We start from the raw sequence: 19,252 nt of genomic DNA, 5'->3' as shown, positions 1-19,252 counted from the left end.
GACAGGCCAAACTGGGACAAGAGCCAAGATCATGTTAGTGAGATATTTTAGGTGTAGGTTAGGAAATTTGGAACTGACACTGCTCTAAGTTATCAGCCACTGGAATTTACAGACGCAAACTCAATTCAAGCCTTCAAGTCCCTCATTTTTGAAAGCAAGGATTTACATTTATGTAGCACCTTTCATGACCTCAGGAGGTCTCAAAGCACTTTACAGCCAATAAGGTACTCTAGTACTGTAGGAAACATGATATCAAACATGATGTGCGGCATGGTGGCACAGTGGTTAGCACTGCTGCCTCACAACGCCAGAGACCCAGGTTCGATTCCCGGCTTGGGCCACTGTCTGTGTGGAGTCTGCACCTTCTCCCTGTGTCTGCGTGGGTTTCCTCCGAGTGCTCCGGTTTCCTCCCACAGTCCAAAGATGTGCAGGTTAGGTGGATTGGCCATGCTAAATTGGCCCAAGTGTCAGGGGATTAGCAGGGTAAATATGTGGGGTTACGGGAATAGAACCTGGGTGGAATTGTGGTCTGTGCAAACTCGATGGGCCTTCTGCACTGTAAGGATCCAATGATTCTCCCCGTGTCTGCGTGGGTTTCCTCCGGGCGCTCCGGTTTCCTCCCACAGCCCGAAAGACGTGCTTGTTAGGTGCATTGGCCATGCTAAATTCTCCCTCAGTGTACCCGAACAGGTGCCCGAATGTGGCGACTGGGAGATTTTCACAGTAATTTCAGTAAACCTACTTGTGACAATAATAAATAAACTTTAAACTAAACAATTTGCACAGCAAGGAGCCACCAAAAACAATGTGATAAAGATCAGATAATGTGGCTTTAATGATGTTGCTTAAGAGGCTGGAGTTCTCCGACCTTGTTTGCGGCTGGGATCCTCCAGTCCTGTTGCAGTGAGCGGAGATTTGGCTGAGTGCCCAATTCTCTGTTCTCGCTGGCAGTGGTAGCAGGGCGTGCGTGCATGGAAAATTCCAGCCAGGGTATCAGGGAGAACTCTCCAGCTTTTCGAAATGCTGTCCTGGAATCTTCAATGTTCTCCTGAGACAGGAGACTGGGCCTCGGTTTAAGATCTCATCGAAAAAAAACCTTCGCCATTCCTTCGCTGGACATTTAGCCTCAGTTCTTTGCTCAAATCCCTGGAGTGGGACTTGAACTCATGACCTTCTGACTCAAAGACCCAAGTGTTACCCATTGAGTTAGCTGTGATTTAATCTAATCTGATGTCCCCCATCTGTAACCTTGCTTCCTTTGATTCTCTGCTCACTTCCCCAGACTCTGAACTTTGTTCCTGGGTCACTGCAGTAAATGACAACCAAAAACTTTGAAGATTAGTTGCTCAATGCAATTGGAGTGAAATAGCTCAGAATCCTTACTCGGCTAAAGCGCTGCTTTCAGGTTCAGATAACCAGTGTGTTATATTAGTACATGATTCGAATCAAATTGCTCTTGTGGCCATTTTTGAAGTTTATTTATTAGTGTCACAAGTAGGCTTATATTAACACTGCAATGAAGTTACTGTGAAAATCCCCCAGTAGCCACACTCGGGCGCCTGTTTGGGTACACTGAGGGAGAATTTAGCATGGCCAACACACCTAGCTAGTATGTCCTTCGGACTGTGGGAGAAAATTGGAGCAGCCAGAGGAAATCCATGCGGATATGGGGAGGACGTGCAGATTCCACACAGACAGCGACCCAAGCCGGGAATTGAATCCGGGGTTGAGGTGTTGTGAGGCAGCAATGCTAACCACCGTGCTGCCCCATGTTTTAAAACTGACCATGTGTGATAGGAACCACTTCATGCATGGATTCGATAACTCTTTATTTTCAATTGTTTTTCTGAAGTTGCATTGTTTAGTTAATCTGACTTTTGTGAGGAAGAGAAAGGAGAGGGAATATGCACCAATAGTCATTGTTAAAAAGGATAGAGAGAAGAGAAAGTCAGGGCTCAGATTCAGAAATCTTTCGAAGGAAAAGTGACGCAAACTGCAAAAGAATATGCTAGTTATTTTTAAGATTGAATGCTGAACATATACAAATCATTGGTGGCCCAAGGTTAGATTGTGTCTTGTTTTGGACATGCTAGTTTAGGAAGGGAATCGAGATGGTTGAAATGAGACATTTCTTAGCTTTGCACCAGAGATGAGAGCTTTACAGTAGTTATAGAAACATAGAAAATAGGTGCAGGAGTTATGCCATTCGGCCCTTCGAGCCTGCACCACCATTCAATATGATCCTGGCTGATCATGCACTTTCAGTATCCCACTCCCACTTTCTCTCCATACGCCTTGATCCCTTTAGCCACAAGGGCCATGTCCAGCTCCCTTTTGAACGTATCTAACGAACTAGCCCCAACAGCTTTCTGTGGTAGAAAATTCCACAGGTTCACAACTCTCTGAGTGAAGAAGAGTGGGGTGGCACAGTGGCTCAGTGGTTAGCACCACTGCCTCAGTGCCAGGGACTCGGGTTCAATTCCCGGTTTGGGTCACTGTCTGTGTGGAGTTTGCACATTCTCCCCGTGTCTGCGTGGGTTTCCTCCGGGTGCTCAAGTTTCCTCCCACAGTCCGAAAGGCTTGCTGGTTAGGTGCATTGGCCATGCTAAATTCTCCCTCAGTGTACCCAAACAGGCGCCGGAGTGTGGCAACTAGGGGATTTTCACAGTAACTTCATTGCAACGTTAATGTATGCCTACTTGCGATAAATAAACTTTAACTTTAAACATTCTTCCCGCATCTAGCCTGTCCAATCCCATCAGGATTGCATTAGTTTCTATGAGATCCCCTCTCATTCTTCTAAATTCCAGTGAGTACAAGCCCAGTCGATCCAGTCTCTCTTCATATGTCAGTCCTGCCATTCCGGGAATCAGTCTGGGGTTGAGAAGAACTGAACAGAGAAGGTTAAGAAGAGATCAGACAAAGTGCTCAAAGTCACGAGGAGCGTTGATGATAAATAGTGAAACTCCACTTCCACTCGCCACTGAGTCTGCAACTAGAGTCATATCTGAAAGATCGCAATCAAAAGAACAAAAGGAAAGGACAGGCTTGTTTTTAAATGGGCGATTGTTCAAGAATTCTCAATTAAATAAGAATGGAAGCAGAATCCTGAACAGTTCTTAAAGGGGAATTGCATAGAAATCGAACATAAACATTTAATCGGGAATGGGGAAGGGCTAGGAAATGGGATTAGGATAGTGCAGGCATAGGGACAGCAGCACAGCGGGCTGAATGGTCTCCTTCTAAAATTTAAAGTGTTCCCAGCCTGTGATCTCACTCCATACTGCATTGTCAGTGAACTGACACGCAGCCTGGGTAATATCCAGTTATTCAGAAAGTTACAGCGAGTCACGGCAGTTATAATTCTCCGAGCAACATAATTACTTGTTTACACATTATCTATGCTATGCAATTCATGTCAAGCTTCAACTTGCCTTTCAGACATTATCCCTAACTGAAAGGACTGGGAGATTGATTGCTATCTGGTGCCTGTTGATGTTACTATTTAATTAAGGTCGCTTAACAAAAAAGTGGCCTGCTGGCGATCTTCTTTCCGATATTCCCTCCCTTCTGGTACAGAAGCTTTTAAATTCTCCTCAGCGGCTCCTCTCACAGTGTGGCTGCATAACCTGGCGTGGCAGCAAATGGGAATAAGAACTGACGCTTTGCATAGCCCGTCGTAGCCCTAATGTACTGCTCTGCTGCTGCACAAAATGACTAGCATTAGGTTTCTAGCTGAAGGCTTAGGAACCAATTTGAACACACCTTGGCAGATAGGCCTCACAGACTATGAACACAAGAACACAAGAAATAGAGGCAGGAGTGGGTCACCAGGCTCGACAAGCCTGCCCCGCCATTCAATACGATCGTGGCTAATCAATACCAGCCTCAACTCCTTTTCTGTGCCATTTCCCCATCGTCCTCTATTCCTCGATCCATCAAATATTTATCCACCTCTACTTGTGAGGGGCCACAGGGTGGCACAGTGGTTAGCACCGCTGCCTCACAGTGCCAGGGACCCGGGTTCGATTCCCAGATTGGGTCACTGTCTGTGTGGTGTCTGCGCGTTCTCCCCAATTCTGCGTGGGTTTCCTCTGGGTGCTCCGGTTTCCTCCCACAGTCCAAAAGGCGTGCTGGTTAGGTGCATTGGCCATGCTAGATTTTCCCTCAGTGTACCCGAACAGGCGCCGGAGTGTGGCGACTAGGGGATTTTCACAGCAACTGGAACCAGGGTCCCTGGCGCTGTGAGACAGCAGTACTAATCACTGTACCACCCTGTCGCCTTGGCCTCCTTCTGCACATGTCAAGTAAAAGTAAAGTTTATTAGTCACAAGTAAGGCTTACATAAACACTGCAATGAAGTTACTGTGAAATTCCCCTCGTCTCCACAGTCTGGCGCCTGTTCGGGTCAATGCACCCTAACCTGCACGTCTTTCAGAATGTGGGAGGAAACTGCAGCACCCGGAGGAAACCCACGCAGACACGGGGAGAAAGTGCAGACTCCACACAGCCAGTGACCCAAGTGGGAATCGAACCCGGTTCCCTGGCGCTTTGAGGCAGCAGTGCTAACAACTGTGCCACTGTGCCTAGGGATCCCATTATTATAGCTACGGACCAAGAGCCAGAAAATGGGATGTGAATGGATAGGTTCTTGATGGCTGGCGCAGACACGATGGGCCAAAGGGCCTCTTTCTGTGCAGTAAAACTCTACGGGAGGGATTTTACAGCCTTGCTCATCCCGAAACCGTAAAGTCCCGCCCAAGGTCAACGGACCTTCCCATGGTCCGCCCTCGCCGGCCCCGATTCCCGTGGTGGGCGGGCCGGTAAAATTCCGGTCTATGACTTTATCATCAGGGCCTTCCCTGATAAATTCCAGTTATTAAGAATACGTCCCTCCCAAACATTTGCAACTTAATGGATAGCCCATATCAAGTTTTCTGTGGTCAGAGAGCAATGTGCTGATCCAGGCAAGTATGTATAATTAAACACCACAAACACCAGACAGTCGTTATCGACCCTGATCACTGACAATGTGAACAGGTGCAACTCAGCACCATTTCCAAATGCTCGACAGAATATATTAAACTATCTGTAAATGCTGCTGTCCATGTGGTGTAAGTACAACCATTTTCTGTAGTGGTTTAATAGTGACTGAATGGTTCACTAGGCCATTTCAGAGGGTATTTAAAGAGTCAACCACATTAGGTGAGACCAGTTAAAGAAGGCACATTTCCTCCTCCAAAGGAAATTAGTGAGCCACATGGGTTTTTAATAAAAATCTGGTCATTATATTCCCGATTTATTAACCGACTGAATTTACAATTTCCCAGCTGCCGCAGTGGGATTTGAACTCGTATCTCCAGAACATGCTAAATTGCACCTTAGTGTTAGGGGGACTAGCTAGGGTAAATACATATGGATAGAGCCTGGGTGGGATTGTGGTCAGTGCAGACAAGATGGGCCGAATGGCCTCCTTCTGCACTGTCGGGATTCTATTAGCCCGAGCCTCGGGATTACAGTCACACAGAAGAAGTGACACTGCATAATCAAGGACCCCACGCATCCCAGACATTCTCCCTTCCACCTTCTTCCATCAGGAGAAAGATACAAAAGTCTGAGGACACGCACCAACCGAGAACAACTTCCTTCCTGCTGCCATCAGACTTTTGGATGGATCTACCTCGCATTAAGCTGATCTTTCTCTACACCCTAGCTATGACTGTAACACTACATTCTGCACTCTCTCCTTTCCTTCCCTATGAACAGTATGCTTTGTCTGTGTAGTGTGCAAGAAACAATACCTTTCACTGTATACTAATACATGTAAATCAATTCAAATCAAATCAAATCAGTGCTGTTAGGGAGAGTGTTACAAGAGTGCAACCAAGTGACACTGATGGAACGGCAATATGTTTCCAAGTCTGGATGATGAGTGATTTGGAGGGGAACCTCCAGGTAGATAAAAGCAAAATACTGCGGATCCTGGAATCTGAAACAAAAACAGAAAATGCTGGAAAATCTCAGCAGGTCTGACAACATCTGTGGGGAGTGAATAGACATGATGTGGAGATGCCGGCGTTGGACTGGGGTAAACACAGTAAGAAGTTTAACAACACCAGGTTAAAGTCCAACAGGTTTATTTGGTAGCAAAAGCCACACAAGCTTTCGGAGCTCCAAGCCCCTTCTTCAGGTGAGTGGGAATTCTGTTCACAAACAGAGCTTATAAAGACACAGACTCAATTTACATGAATAATGGTTGGAATGCGAATACTTACAACTAATCAAGTCTTTAAGAAACAGAACAACGTGAGTGGAGAGAGCATCAAGACAGGCTAAAAAGATGTGTATTGTCTCCAGACAAGACAGCCAGTGAAACTATGTGGGGGTTACAAATAGTGTGACATGAACCCAATATCCCGGTTGAGGCCGTCCTCGTGTGTGCGGAACTTGGCTATCAGTTTCTGCTCAGCGACTCTGTGCCGTCGTGTGTCACGAAGGCTGCCTTGGAGAACGCTTACCCAAATAGATATAGATTACCCTCTGATATTCGGGTAAGCGTTCTCCAAGGCGGCCTTCGCGACACACGACGGCGCAGAGTCGCTGAGCAGAAACTGATAGCCAAGTTCCGCACACACGAGGACGGCCTCAACCGGGATATTGGGTTCATGGCACACTATTTGTAACCCCCACAGAGTTTCACTGGCTGTCTTGTCTGGAGACAATACACATCTTTTTAGCCTGTCTTGATGCTCTCTCCACTCACATTTTGTTTCTTAAAGACTTGATTAGTTGTAAGTATTCGCATTCCAACCATTATTCATGTAAATTGAGTTTGTGTCTTTATATTCTCTGTTTGTGAACAGAATTCCCACTCACCTGAAGAAGGGGCTTGCAGCTCCGAAAGCTTGTGTGGCTTTTGCTACCAAATGAACCTGTTGGACTTTAACCTGGTGTTGTTAAACTTCTTACTGGGAGTGAATAGAGCCAATGTTTTGAGTCTCGATAACCCTTCGTCACAGCTGAGAGCAAAGTGAATCAGCAGAGATTTACACTATGAGGGTGGGAGTGGGGGGTGGAATGGGACAAAGGGAATGTAAATGAGGATACAGAAGGCTGAGAAGGTGCTAAGTAGTGTCCATTAAGTGATCAGAATGCGTGAATGGCGGAACAGAGGTGCAGATTGTTAAAGGACTGCCTGAGGAATGTGGCAGTTGCCCTGAAAGGGGGAGCGGGGGGGGGGGGGGGGGGGGGGGGGTGGCGGGGGCGGCAAGAAGGAGAGCTGGAATGGAAAGTGGAAAAATGGAGGTGAGAAAAAAGGATTATAAAATGGACCACAACATTCCATAACAGTCAAGGCTATGGGCCAAGTGCTGGCAAATGGGATTAGGTGGGTACGTCAAGCCCTTTTATGCAGCAGTGCAGACCTGATGGGCTGAAGGGCCTCTTCTGCACTGTAGTATTCTGTTATTCTGTGGATGAATAGGATGAAATGAAATGAAATGAAATGAAATAAACGGAAATGGGGTGAAGGTGGAGGGGAGAGTTCGTGCTCTGAAGTTGTTGAACTCAAAGTTCAGTCTGGAAGGCTGTAAAGTGCCCAATTGGAAGATGAGGTGCTGTTCCCCCAGTTTGTATTGGAAAACCTCCAGGTAGTGATGTTCCCGCCATACAGGATCTTATTCTGCAATATCTTTCACAGCCTCGGAACATCCCAAAGTACTTTACAGCTGGAGTGTATTTTTGAAGTACCGTCCTTGTTGTAATTTAGGAAATGAGGAAACCAATTTGCAAGTTTCCACCAACAGCGATGTGATAATGACTCTGTAATTTATTTTAAAGTGAGGTTAATTAGAGGATAAATATAGGGAGGGCTTTGGGGATAACTCCCCTGTTCCTCTTTTCAGTGATGCCATGGAAATGTTTGCATGCCCCCTGAGAGCAAACCAATTGGTGATACTCTTGTCTCTGGGTCAGGGATGGAGGAATTCCAGGGCTTGAGTGCAAAAGTCAAGGCTGACACTCCCATGTAGTACTGAGGGTGTGCTGCACTGTTGGAGGTGTGTATTTTGGATGAGATGTTAAACGGCATGTGAAAAAACAAATGATCTGCATGTTATCACATTACTGTTTGTGGGAGCTTGCAAGTGACAATTAGCTGCTGGGTTTCCAACATTACAGCAGTGATGGCACTTCAGAAGTATTTAATCGGCTGTTGATTGCTGAGAGACATCTGGTGGTTGTGAAAAGCGCTATATAAATGCAGATCTTTTCTTTTCGTATACCATGGTACGATCATATTAAACGGGCATGGTTTTACTGATCCTGCCTGAAGCACATTAGTAAGAAAGCAGTCAGAGTGATGATTGATAACAGAAATAACATGAGAGGAAAATAATGGACCAAGGCCTTTCCACCATCTCCAAGGCACACACACCAGGAATGTGATGGGATACTTTCCACTTGACTGGATGGGTGCAACTTAAGAGACTTGACATATCCAGGGCAAAGGTGCCACCCCACTAATCAGTACCCCACTGACCATCTTAAACATTCACTCCCTCCACCACTGGCATACTTGGGGAGGCAGTGGTGTCGAGGTATTGTCACCACACTAAGAATCCAGGCACACGGGGTCATTCTCTGGGGACCAGGGTTCGAATGCCACCATGGCAGATGGCGAAATTTGAATTCAATGAAAATCTAGACTTAAATGTCTAATGATGATCTTGAAACAATTGTCAGAAAAACATATCTGATTCACAGATATCTTTTAGGGAAGGAAACCTGTCGCTCTCACCTGGTCTGGCCGATATGTGACTCCAGACCCACAGCGGTGTGGTTGTCTCTTAAATGCCCTCAGGAATGGGCAATAAATGCTGGCCCAGCCAGCGATACCCATATGCCATGAGCCACACTGTGGTAGCAGTGTGTGCCAACTACAAGTTGCACTGCAGCAACTCACCAATGTTCCTTCGACACCACCTTCTGAACCTGCGGTCTCTTAGCACCCAGAAGACGAACAGCAGCAGCTGCATGAGAAGGCCATTAATTCTAATTCCCCTTTTATTCACAAAGCTTTCAGAAATATTGATTTGATTTGATTTATTATTGTCGTATGTATTAATATACAGCGCACTATACAAAGCATACCGTAATATAATGCCATTCTTTTTAAGAATCCTGGAACCCTAGCCCTAACAACACTGAGTGCAGCTACACCACACAAACTGCCAAGGTTTAAGAAGGCAGTTCATCACCACTTTCTTAAGGGCAGCTTGGGATGGGCAATAAATGTCTTTGCCATTGACACCCACATGCCATGAATAAATGAAACAAAGGCACTAGTAACATTTAGCATGCGTCACTCAACAATTGATCAGCATCACAATCAATTCAAGACAACTTTTGCTCAGACAATTGTTGCCAATTCTCCAAGATGGTGGCACAGTGGTTAGCATTGCTGCCTCACAGCGCCAGGGACTCGGGTTCAATTCCCGGCTCGGGTCACTGTCTGTGCAGAGTTCTCCCCGTGTCTGTGTGGGTTTCCTCCAGGTTAGGTTGATTGGCCATGCTAAATTCTCCCTCAGTGTACCCGAACAGAGTGTGGCAACGAGGGGAATTTCACAGTAACTTCAGTGCAGTGTTAATGCAAGCCTAGTTGTGACTAATAAGTAAATGTTAGCTTTAAAAACAGATTCTGTATATAAGTTAACACAGGTGGCCATCCGTTGTACCAGTTATAACCTCCCTCTCAGGTGGTGCCTTTGCAATGAAAAAAAAATAGGTGTGAAAAAGGCAAAGAGAGATTTTAGACATTTGCGATATTTCTTGTAGCTTCAACTCTCCCTGAGCCACATTGGAGTGGAGACAGGACACAAACTCAGTGCGTGCAGCAGGTAGGAATGAGGGTGCTATTAAGAAGAATCAACTGTTCATTATTGTACAGTCTGCAAAGGACTGCTGAGTGTTTTCAGTCCTGCACCGATTAACAAGTATGTGCTAACTGAGTTACATCGAAACAAGAAGCAGGAACAGGCCATTCGGCCCTTCAAGCCTCTCCACCATTCATTTTGATCATTTTGATCATGGCTGAGCATCGAATTCAATATCCTGATTCCCCCCTTCCTCCCATATCCCTTGATCCCTTTAGCCCCAAGAGCTATATCTAACTTCTTCTTGAAATCACACAACGTTTTGGCCTCAACTACAATCTGTGGTAGTGAATTCCACACATTCACCACCCTCTGGGTGAAGAAATTTCTCCTCACCTCAGTTCTAAAAGGTTTGCCTCTTATCCTAAAACTATGATCCCTTGTTCTGGACTCCCCCACTATTGGGAACATTCTTTCTGAATCTACCCTGTCTAACCTTGTTAGAATTTTATAAGTTTCTATGAGATCTCTCGCACTCTTCCAAACTCCAGTGAATATAATCCTATTCGACTTAGTCTCTCCTCATATGACAGACCTGCCATCCTAGGAATCAGCCTGGTAAACCTTTGCTGTACTCCCTTTATAGCAAGGACATCCTTCCTCAGGTAAGGACACCAAAACTGCACACAATACGCCAGGTGTGGCCTCACCAATGCCCTATACAATTGCAGCAAAACATCCCTATCCCTATACTCAAATCCTCTCGTTATGAAGGCTAACATACCATTTGCCTTCTTTACTGCCTGCTGTACCTGCGTGCTTACTTTCAGCGACTGATGCACGAGGAAACCAAGGTTGGATTTGATGATCAGCTGTACTTATTGCTGTGATGAAAGACTGAATCCAAAACACAGTCAGAGACAATAAATTCTTTCCTGGGGTATGCTGTCCTGTATACTTTGCAGACCATAATATCAGAGTGCTTGTTTGTGCAAAGCTGTCTTTTGTGTTAGCTCCAAGAAAAGCAACGTCTAAAAGCTGGAAATGTAGCAAATTGAGTGAGCATTAACTTTTGTCATTCCTCCTACGCTTGTTCCTTGGAGTAAATATTACGAACATGTTAGTGCATAAACACATCCTTTGCTTGTTAAGTGATTGCTAAGTAGCAATTTATGTCAGACATGTAGATTTACTTAATTCCTGCACTGTTAATTTTTTTTTTCATTTGTGTTAGTTTTATAGTACCAGAGGGAGCTACAGAAAGTTCCAGTAAGAGTCTGCATTGTTCTTTGTTTGCTTTTTACTCCCAAATGATTTTGTTTTGGAAGGAATAGATGTGGAAATCCCCCGAGAACTCTCCTGAATTCCGCTTAAAATTTCACCTACTTCGAAGGGTTGTGACAGTCCAACGGGAAGCTTTTGTAAAATTCATTTTATGGGATGTGACTTATTGCCCATCCCTAACTGCCCTCTATTTCAGAGAGCATTTGAGAGTCAACCACATTGCTGTGGATCTGGGGCGGAATTTTCCCGTCCCGCCCGCCATGAGAATCGTAGCGGGCAGGACCGAGACCATGCAAAGCTCCATTGACCTTGGGTGGGAGTTTCCAAGCCAGAAAATCCCAACCCTGGACTAGACCAGGTAAAGGTGGCAGATTTCCTAAAGGACATTAGCCAGATTGACAATGGTTTCATGATCATCATTTGACTTTTAAGTTCCAGATTTTTTATCAAATTCAACTTTCACCATCTGCCAGGGCGGGATTTGAACCCAGGTTCTCCAGATCTTGCTCTGAATTACCAGCCCACTGACAATACCACTGCGTCACTGCCTTGCAGTGCTGGTTGCTCTTTCTTAATTATTTTGGTTACTCTGTCACTTACCCAACAGTAACAATTTGCATTAGACAAGATTTGATTTGATTTATTATTGTCACATGTATTAGTATACAATGAAAAGAATTATTTCTTGTGCGCTATACAGACAAAGCATACCATTCATAGAGAAGGAAAGGAAATGCACAGAATGTTGTGTTACAGTCTTGGCTAGGGTGTAGAGAAAGATCAACCCAGTGCGAGGTAGGTCTGTTCAAAAGCCTGACGGCAGCAGGGAAGAAGCTATTCTTGAGTCGCTTGGTACGTGATCTCAGACTTTGTATCTTTTTCCCGACGGAAGCAGGTAGAAGAGAGAATGTCCAGGGGTGCGTGAGGTCCTTAATTATGCTGGCTGCTTTGCTGAGGCAGCGGGAAGTGTAGACAGAGTCAATGGGTGGGAGGCTGGTTTGTGTTTGTCACAGAGTGAATAACGAAATATTGGTATGGTGGCCAAAAGTTGGGTCAACGAGAGAGGATTTAAAGACGACCTTAGAGGAGAGAGCAGCAGAGAGGTCACAAGCTTTAGCGAGGGGATTTCGGCACTTAGGGTTCAGGCAGCTGAAGGCACTGATGCTAATAATGGGGCAAAGGGAAATCAGGGAAAGGCCAGAATTGAAGAAATGCAGTGGTCTCAGAGGCTTGTGGGACTGGAAGAGGGTGCAAAGGTAGGAAGGAGTGAGGATATGGAAGGATTTGAACACAATGATTAACATTAAGGGAGGGGTTGTTGGATTGGGAACTACTTTTGGTCAACAAGTGCAGGTGTGATGGGTGAACAGGCAAATTAGGACACAGGCAACAGAGCTTTGAATGAGCAGAAGTTTATGAATGGTGGGTAGGTGTGGAGAGTATCAGTTGGAAAACACAATGGTAAACTGCCTGTTCGAATGAAACAACTTGGACATTGCTTGGTTTTTTACTTCCTGCGTGGTGCTAGTTAAATTCAGCAAACAATATTGACAAGATTGTCTTGTAACAAATGTATGAAAGTTGGCCCTGTGCTTATAAAACCCAAGTAGTGTAGTTATGTATATAAAAATATATATGATGTATATAAAATCTACGTACGAGTGTGAAGTAACTGACTTCAGCCTTTTCCCGGAAATGCTATCCAAGTCTCTCTTGAATAAATACATTCATATGCATATGAAGGTTAATTATGATTTTCATGATTATTTTGATTTGGTTTCTCAGCTTTCCATTCCTGTTATCGCACTTGAGCTCCAGGTATGTGCTGTGCAATAATAAAGGCCATTTATCCCTGAAACTTGTGTAAGAGCAAGTTGAGCAAAAAAGACCCACTTAATGCATTACTAGTGTGCTAGATTTGATTTGATTTATTATTATTGCCACATATATTAGTCTACAGTGAAAAGTATTGTTTTTTGCGTGAACAAAGAACAAAGAACAGTACAGCACAGGAAACAGGCCCTTCGGCCCTCCAAGCCTGTGCCGCTCCTTGGTCCAACTAGACCAATCGTTTGTATCCCTCCATTCCCAGGCTGCTCATGTGACTATCCAGGTAAGTCTTAAGCGTGCTATACAGACAAAGCATACCGTACATAGAGAAGGAAAGGAGAGGGTGCAGAATGTAGTGTTACAGTCATAATTAGGGTGGAGAGAAAGATCAACTTAATACAAGGTATGTCCATTCAAAAGTCTGCTGTCAGCAGGGATGAAGCTGTTCTTGAGTCGGTTGGTACATGGGGCGGCACGGTAGCACAGTGGTTAGCACTGCTGCTTCACAGCTCCAGGGTCCCGGGTTCGATTCCCGGCTCGGGTCACTGTCTGTGTGGAGTTTGCACATTCTCCTCGTGTCTGCGTGGGTTTCCTCCGGGTGCTCCGGTTTCCTCCCACAGTCCAAAGATGTGCGGGTTAGGTTGATTGGCCAGGTTTAAAAAATTGCCCCTTAGAGTCCTGGGATGTGTAGGTTAGAGGGATTAGCGGGTAAAATATGTGGGGGTAGGGCCTGGGTGGGATTGTGGTCGGTGCAGACTCGATGGGCCGAATGGCCTCCTTCTGCACTGTAGGGTTTCTATGATTTCTATGACCTCAAATTTTCCCGATGGAAGAAGGTGGAAGAGAGTATGTTCAGGATGCGGGATGTATAGACAAAGTCAATGAATGGGAGGCTGCTTTGCATGATGGACTGGGCTTCGTTCACAACCCTTTGTAGTTCCTTGCGGTCTTGGACAGAGCAGGAGCCATACCAAGCTGTGATACAACCAGAAAGAATGCTTTCTGTGGTGCATTTGTAAAAGTTGGTGAGAGTCGCAGTGGACATGCCAAATTTCCTTAGCCTCCTGAGAAAGTAGAGACATTGGTGGGCTTTCTTAGCTGTAGCGTCGGCATGCGGGGACCAGGACAGGTTGTTGGTGATCTGGATAAGCCCTGAAATAAGCCCTTCAGTGCCAGATGATCTAAAGTTGTGGATAGCTTTGTATTGAGAGCCTTGCAACTGGATAGAGAGTGCCCGATACATTTAACACGACATCGTCACAAATTCTGCTCGCAGAGCGAGAGAGTGAGAGAGAAAGTTTTCATCCAGCACTCCAATCTGACCTTACTGCTTTTGTGCGGGCCCGCAGACAACTTGTTTACAGGGCAATACTTCTAGAAATCGAAAACTAAGAATGCATTCTCACATGTTGGGGCGGCACGGTGGCACTGTGGTTAGCACTACTTCCTCATAGCGTCAGGGACCCGGGTTCAATTCCCGGCTTGCGTCGCTGTCTGTGTGGAGTTTGCACATTCTCCCCGTGTCTGCGTGGTTTTCCTCCGGGTGCTCTGGTTTCCTTCCACAGTCTGAAAGATGTGCAGGTTAGGTGCATTGGCCATTCTAAATTCTCCCTCAGTGTACTCGAACAGGCGCTGGAGTGTGGCAACTAGGGGATTTTTACAGTAACTTCATTGCAGTGTTAATATAAGCCTACTTGTGACTAATAAATAAACTACTTTTACTTCAAAATTCACATCTTGGCTAATCCTAAGAAAATAATGTGATAAAATGATTTTACTCAGTTCCAGTTTTTCGTGACATTAACAGAGATACAATGGCCTTGAAAGTGCTGTGTTTATAAGGAGTGTTAAGATTGACTGGAATTCTTGTTCAAATCATTGCACTAAATATAACTTCCATTGTATTGGAGTCGGGCAGACTGTTCAGAGTGAAGAAAGGGCTGCCAAGTCATTGCATCGAAAGAAATTTTTGATTTAAAATGCGGGCTATAAAGATATGAAAGAATGCTTCTTAAATTGAAATAGATTTTCCTTGCGTTCATCTTTTGTTTCTTCTGCCTTGACAGGAAGCTGCTCCTTTGACGAACCGTTTAGTGCTTGTGGGTACACTCAGGGAATGGCGGATAGCGACCTTGACTGGGAGCAAGTCAACACCTTGGTGAAACCCTTCCTGGATCCTTGGATACCAACAGGTTTGTTTTATTATTGGAAACAAGGGGAGATTTGTTAATCGGACTTTCGATGATGTTTGATGTCAAATGATAAGACCTCTATTTATTGTAATATGATGCTGGTGCTTCTGCTGTGAATCAGGGTTGGAGTTCACTTTTCTTCCCGTGTTATTGTTACTTGACCTTCTTATTTGACTTGTATATGCATTACATGAACCCCGTGTCAAGTCTGCAGTCTAATTTGCTGATCTGAGCGCATGTATGTGTTAAAAGCTCCATTCTAAGATTTAATGTCAAAATATAAAATCTGCACCAGCCTAATGTTTCAGTTAAAGAACACCCCAGATTGCCAACTCCAAATGTCCTAGAAACATGGAAGATAGGAGCAGGAGGAGGCCATTTGGCCATAAGACCATAAGACCATAAGACATAGGAGCGGAAGTAAGGCCATTCGGCCCATCGAGTCCACTCCACCATTCAATCATGGTTGATTTCAACTCCATTTACCCGCTCTCTCCCCATAGCCCTTAATTCCTCGAGAAATCAAGAATTTATCAATTTCTGTCTTGAAGACGCTCAACGTCTCGGCCTCCACAGCCCTCTGTGGCAATGAATTCCACAGACCCACCACTCTCTGGCTGAAGAAATTTCTCCTCATCTCTGTTCTAAAGTGACTCCCTTTTATTCTAAGGCTGTGCCCCCGCGTCCTAGTCTCCCCTGTTAATGGAAACAACTTCCCTACGTCCATCCTATCTAAGCCGTTCATTATCTTGTAAGTTTCTATCAGATCTCCCCTTAACCTCCTAAACTCCAACGAATACAATCCCACGATCCTCAGACGTTCATCGTATGTCAGGCCTACCATTCCTGGGATCATCCGTGTGAATCTCCGCTGGACCTGCTCCAGTGCCAGTATGTCCTTCCTGAGGTGTGGGGCCCAAAATTGCTCACAGTACTCCAAATGGGGCCTAACCAGTGCTTTATAAAGCCTCAGAAGTACATCCCTGCTTTTGTATTCCAAGCCTCTTGAGATAAATGACAACATTACATTTGCCTTCTTAATTACGGACTCAACCTGCAAGTTTACCTTTAGAGAATCCTGGACTAGGACTCCCAAGTCCCTTTGCACTTTAGCATTATGAATTTTGTCACCGTTTAGAAAATAGTCCATGCCTCTATTCTTTTTTCCAAAGTGTACGACCTCGCACTTGCCCACGTTGAATTTCATCAGCCACTTCTTGGACCACTCTCCTAAACTGTCTAAATCTTTCTTCAGCCTCCCCACCTCCTCAATACTACCTGCCCCTCCACCTATCTTTGTATCATCGGCAAACTTGGCCAGAATGCTCCCAGTCCCGTCATCTAGATCGTTAATATATAAAGAGAACAGCTGTGGCCCCAACACTGAACCCTGCGGGACACCACTTGTCACCGGTTGCCATTCTGAGAAAGAACCTTTTATCCCAACTCTCTGCCTTCTGTCTGACAGCCAATCGTCAATCCATGTTAGTACCTTGCCTCGAATACCATGGGCCCTTATTTTACTCAGCAGTCTCCCGTGAGGCACCTTGTCAAAGGTCTTTTGGAAGTCAAGATAGATAACATCCATTGGCTCTCCTTGGTCTAACCTATTTGTTATCTCTTCAAAGAACTCTAACAGGTTTGTCAGGCACGACCTCCCCTTACTAAATCCATGCTGACTTGTCCTAATCCGACCCTGCACTTCCAAGAATTTAGAAATCTCATCCTTAACGATGGATTCTAGAATTTTGCCAACAACTGAGGTTAGGCTAATTGGCCTATAATTTTCCATCTTTTTTCTTGTTCCCTTCTTGAACAGTGGGGTTACAACAGCGATTTTCCAATCCTCTGGGACTTTCCCTGACTCCAGTGACTTTTGAAAGATCATAACTAACACCTCCACTATTTCTTCAGCTATCTCCTTTAGAACTCTAGGATGTAGCCCATCTAGGCCCGGAGATTTATCAATTTTCAGACCTTTTAGTTTCTCTAGCACTTTCTCCTTTGTGATGGCAACCATATTCAACTCTGCCCCCTGACTTTCCTGAATTGTTGGGATATTACTCATGTCTTCTACTGTGAAGACTGACGCAAAGTACTTATTAAGTTCCTCAGCTATTTCCTTGTCTCCCATCACTAGATTACCAGCGTCATTTTGGAGCGGCCCAATGTCTACTTTTGCCTCCCGTTTGTTTTTAATGTATTTAAAGCCCTTCGAGCTTGCTTCGCCATTCATCACGATCATGGCTGATCGTCCAACTCAATAGCCTAATCCTGCTTTCTCCCCATAACCTTTGATCCCATTCGCCCCATGTGCTATATCTAGCCATCTCCAATTCCCCAACGCAGTCTAACTGCCTTTCCCCCCCCCTCTTATCCAACACCTTTATAACAAAGGAATAAAAGTGTTCACAGAAAATTAAAATAAAACAGTTTTTAAAAAATCCCTATGATTTTTCTTTTGATGGCTGCACACTGCATTGTCCAAAACACTAATCTTGTAATTCCGGAGTCTCCAGTGCAATCCTGGAGCATTGGTAACCTAGAAAGAACGAGCTTATTTCAACTTGAGTGGGAAAGGCCCTCACTCACTATCATTGACTGAGGTGGAGATGGCGGCGTTGGATTCGGGTGGGCAGAGTAAGAAGCCTCACAACACCAGGTTAAAGTCCAACAGGTTTATTTGGAATCACGAGCTTTCGGAGTGCTGCTCCTTCAGCGCTCCGAAAGCTCGTGATTCCAAATAAACCTGTTAGTCTTTAACCTGGTGTTGTGAGATTTCTTACTGTATGGCAAACTGAAGTGAGCTTGGACAGTGCAAAAGAAAAGTCAACCAAGGCTTTAGTTTGCCCTACTTGCTACTCAAAGGACATTTACTTGGAAAGCGGATGTATGTGCACAGTGGGTCAGCATAAGGTTCAGTTTGGTAAGGATACTTTTGTGGTCAAATAAGGGACTCAGTCCCACATTCTGGGTTTGTAAGTGGAACTGATTCGCTTCAGATCAGCCATGATCTTGTTGAATGGCGGGGCAGGCTCGAAGGGCCAGATGGCCTACTCCTGCTCCTATTTCTTATGTTCTTATGTTCTTATGTATCAGAAGAGTGCTTTGCTGGATAAGGTGCCAAGAGGTAGATAGCTCCCAAAGTTCTGTATCTACAACGTCAGGGGTATAACATGATCAGGAATGTGGCGAAGCTAGCCCATTGCGCTTGGGGTGTGCTGACGCCTGCGATGGTAGTTCTCCCAGGCTAGGGTAGACTAAAGGATCAGTCAGTGAGGTAAAACCGAGGCTTTACCTGATGCAATTTTTCAGAACCATCTTAGCCTTTTGGCGTTCGATCAGGCCCGGGAATAGGGGTGGGCAATGCCCCATCCTGTCAGATTGGATCTTGTTTGATCAAGCCCAAGATGGGATGCAATGTCTCGCCAGCTTGGATCTTGTTTGTTCCTCATGTGGGGGCCATGAATTGGGCTTAATTTGAATTGGCTTTTTGATTAGAATTAAAATTCGGAAAGGTATCAATTTAAAAAAAATTAAAAACAGTATCAGTGACTTGGGAAGAGGCAGAATATAATGAACTGATATGATGAGGGCCGGTGTGGTGGGGTTGGAGGGGAATAAACTACACAATGGGCAGGATTTTCCATCCCCCACCGCGGCATGTTTCGCTGTGATGGAGGCGGTCCGCCAATGGCCGATGGCGGGATCTTCTGATCCTGCAGCTGTGAATGGGGTCTCCCATTCTACCACCCCTCTCTTCGCCACCGGGAAACCCCCAGCAGCATTTGCCATTGGCAGGAACGGAAGATCCGGCCAGTGAGCATGGCCGGAAAATTCCGGCCACCATCTCCCAGTACAAATTATTATCTTTTTTTAAACTAATGAAGAATTAGAAAGAGAAGCACTTTTCAGCAAGGGGACTGGGTTTTCCACTTTTCCACAGGGTGAAGGAGGTGGAACGGAAAGTGAATGCTCCACTTGCTTCCGCCCCCATTGTCTCAGCTCGGCCAATCAAGTGTCAGACCATCAATTAGTGGCTGCCCAATGGAAGTTGGCTGATTCGAGGTGCAA

General features: G+C 45.2%; 1 protein-coding gene across 5 annotated transcripts in view; it reads left to right on the top strand.

Moving 5' to 3' along the window:
• Positions 1-19,252, top strand: part of LOC144495597 (receptor-type tyrosine-protein phosphatase mu-like) — an 896,407-nt gene that overhangs the window by 175,357 nt on the left and 701,798 nt on the right. For all 5 annotated transcript variants that reach the window (XM_078215746.1, XM_078215745.1, XM_078215744.1 and 2 more), the window contains exon 2: positions 15,053-15,178. In XM_078215746.1, the coding sequence (XP_078071872.1) occupies positions 15,053-15,178 (126 nt within the window). The remainder of the gene's footprint in view (positions 1-15,052; positions 15,179-19,252) is intronic.

This window comes from Mustelus asterias, chromosome 7 (assembly GCF_964213995.1).
Source record: "Mustelus asterias chromosome 7, sMusAst1.hap1.1, whole genome shotgun sequence".
Taxonomy (NCBI): Eukaryota; Metazoa; Chordata; class Chondrichthyes; order Carcharhiniformes; family Triakidae; genus Mustelus; species Mustelus asterias.
The sequence above is the reverse complement of the archived record's forward strand: the minus strand, read 5'-3'. Positions and strand labels throughout refer to the sequence as shown.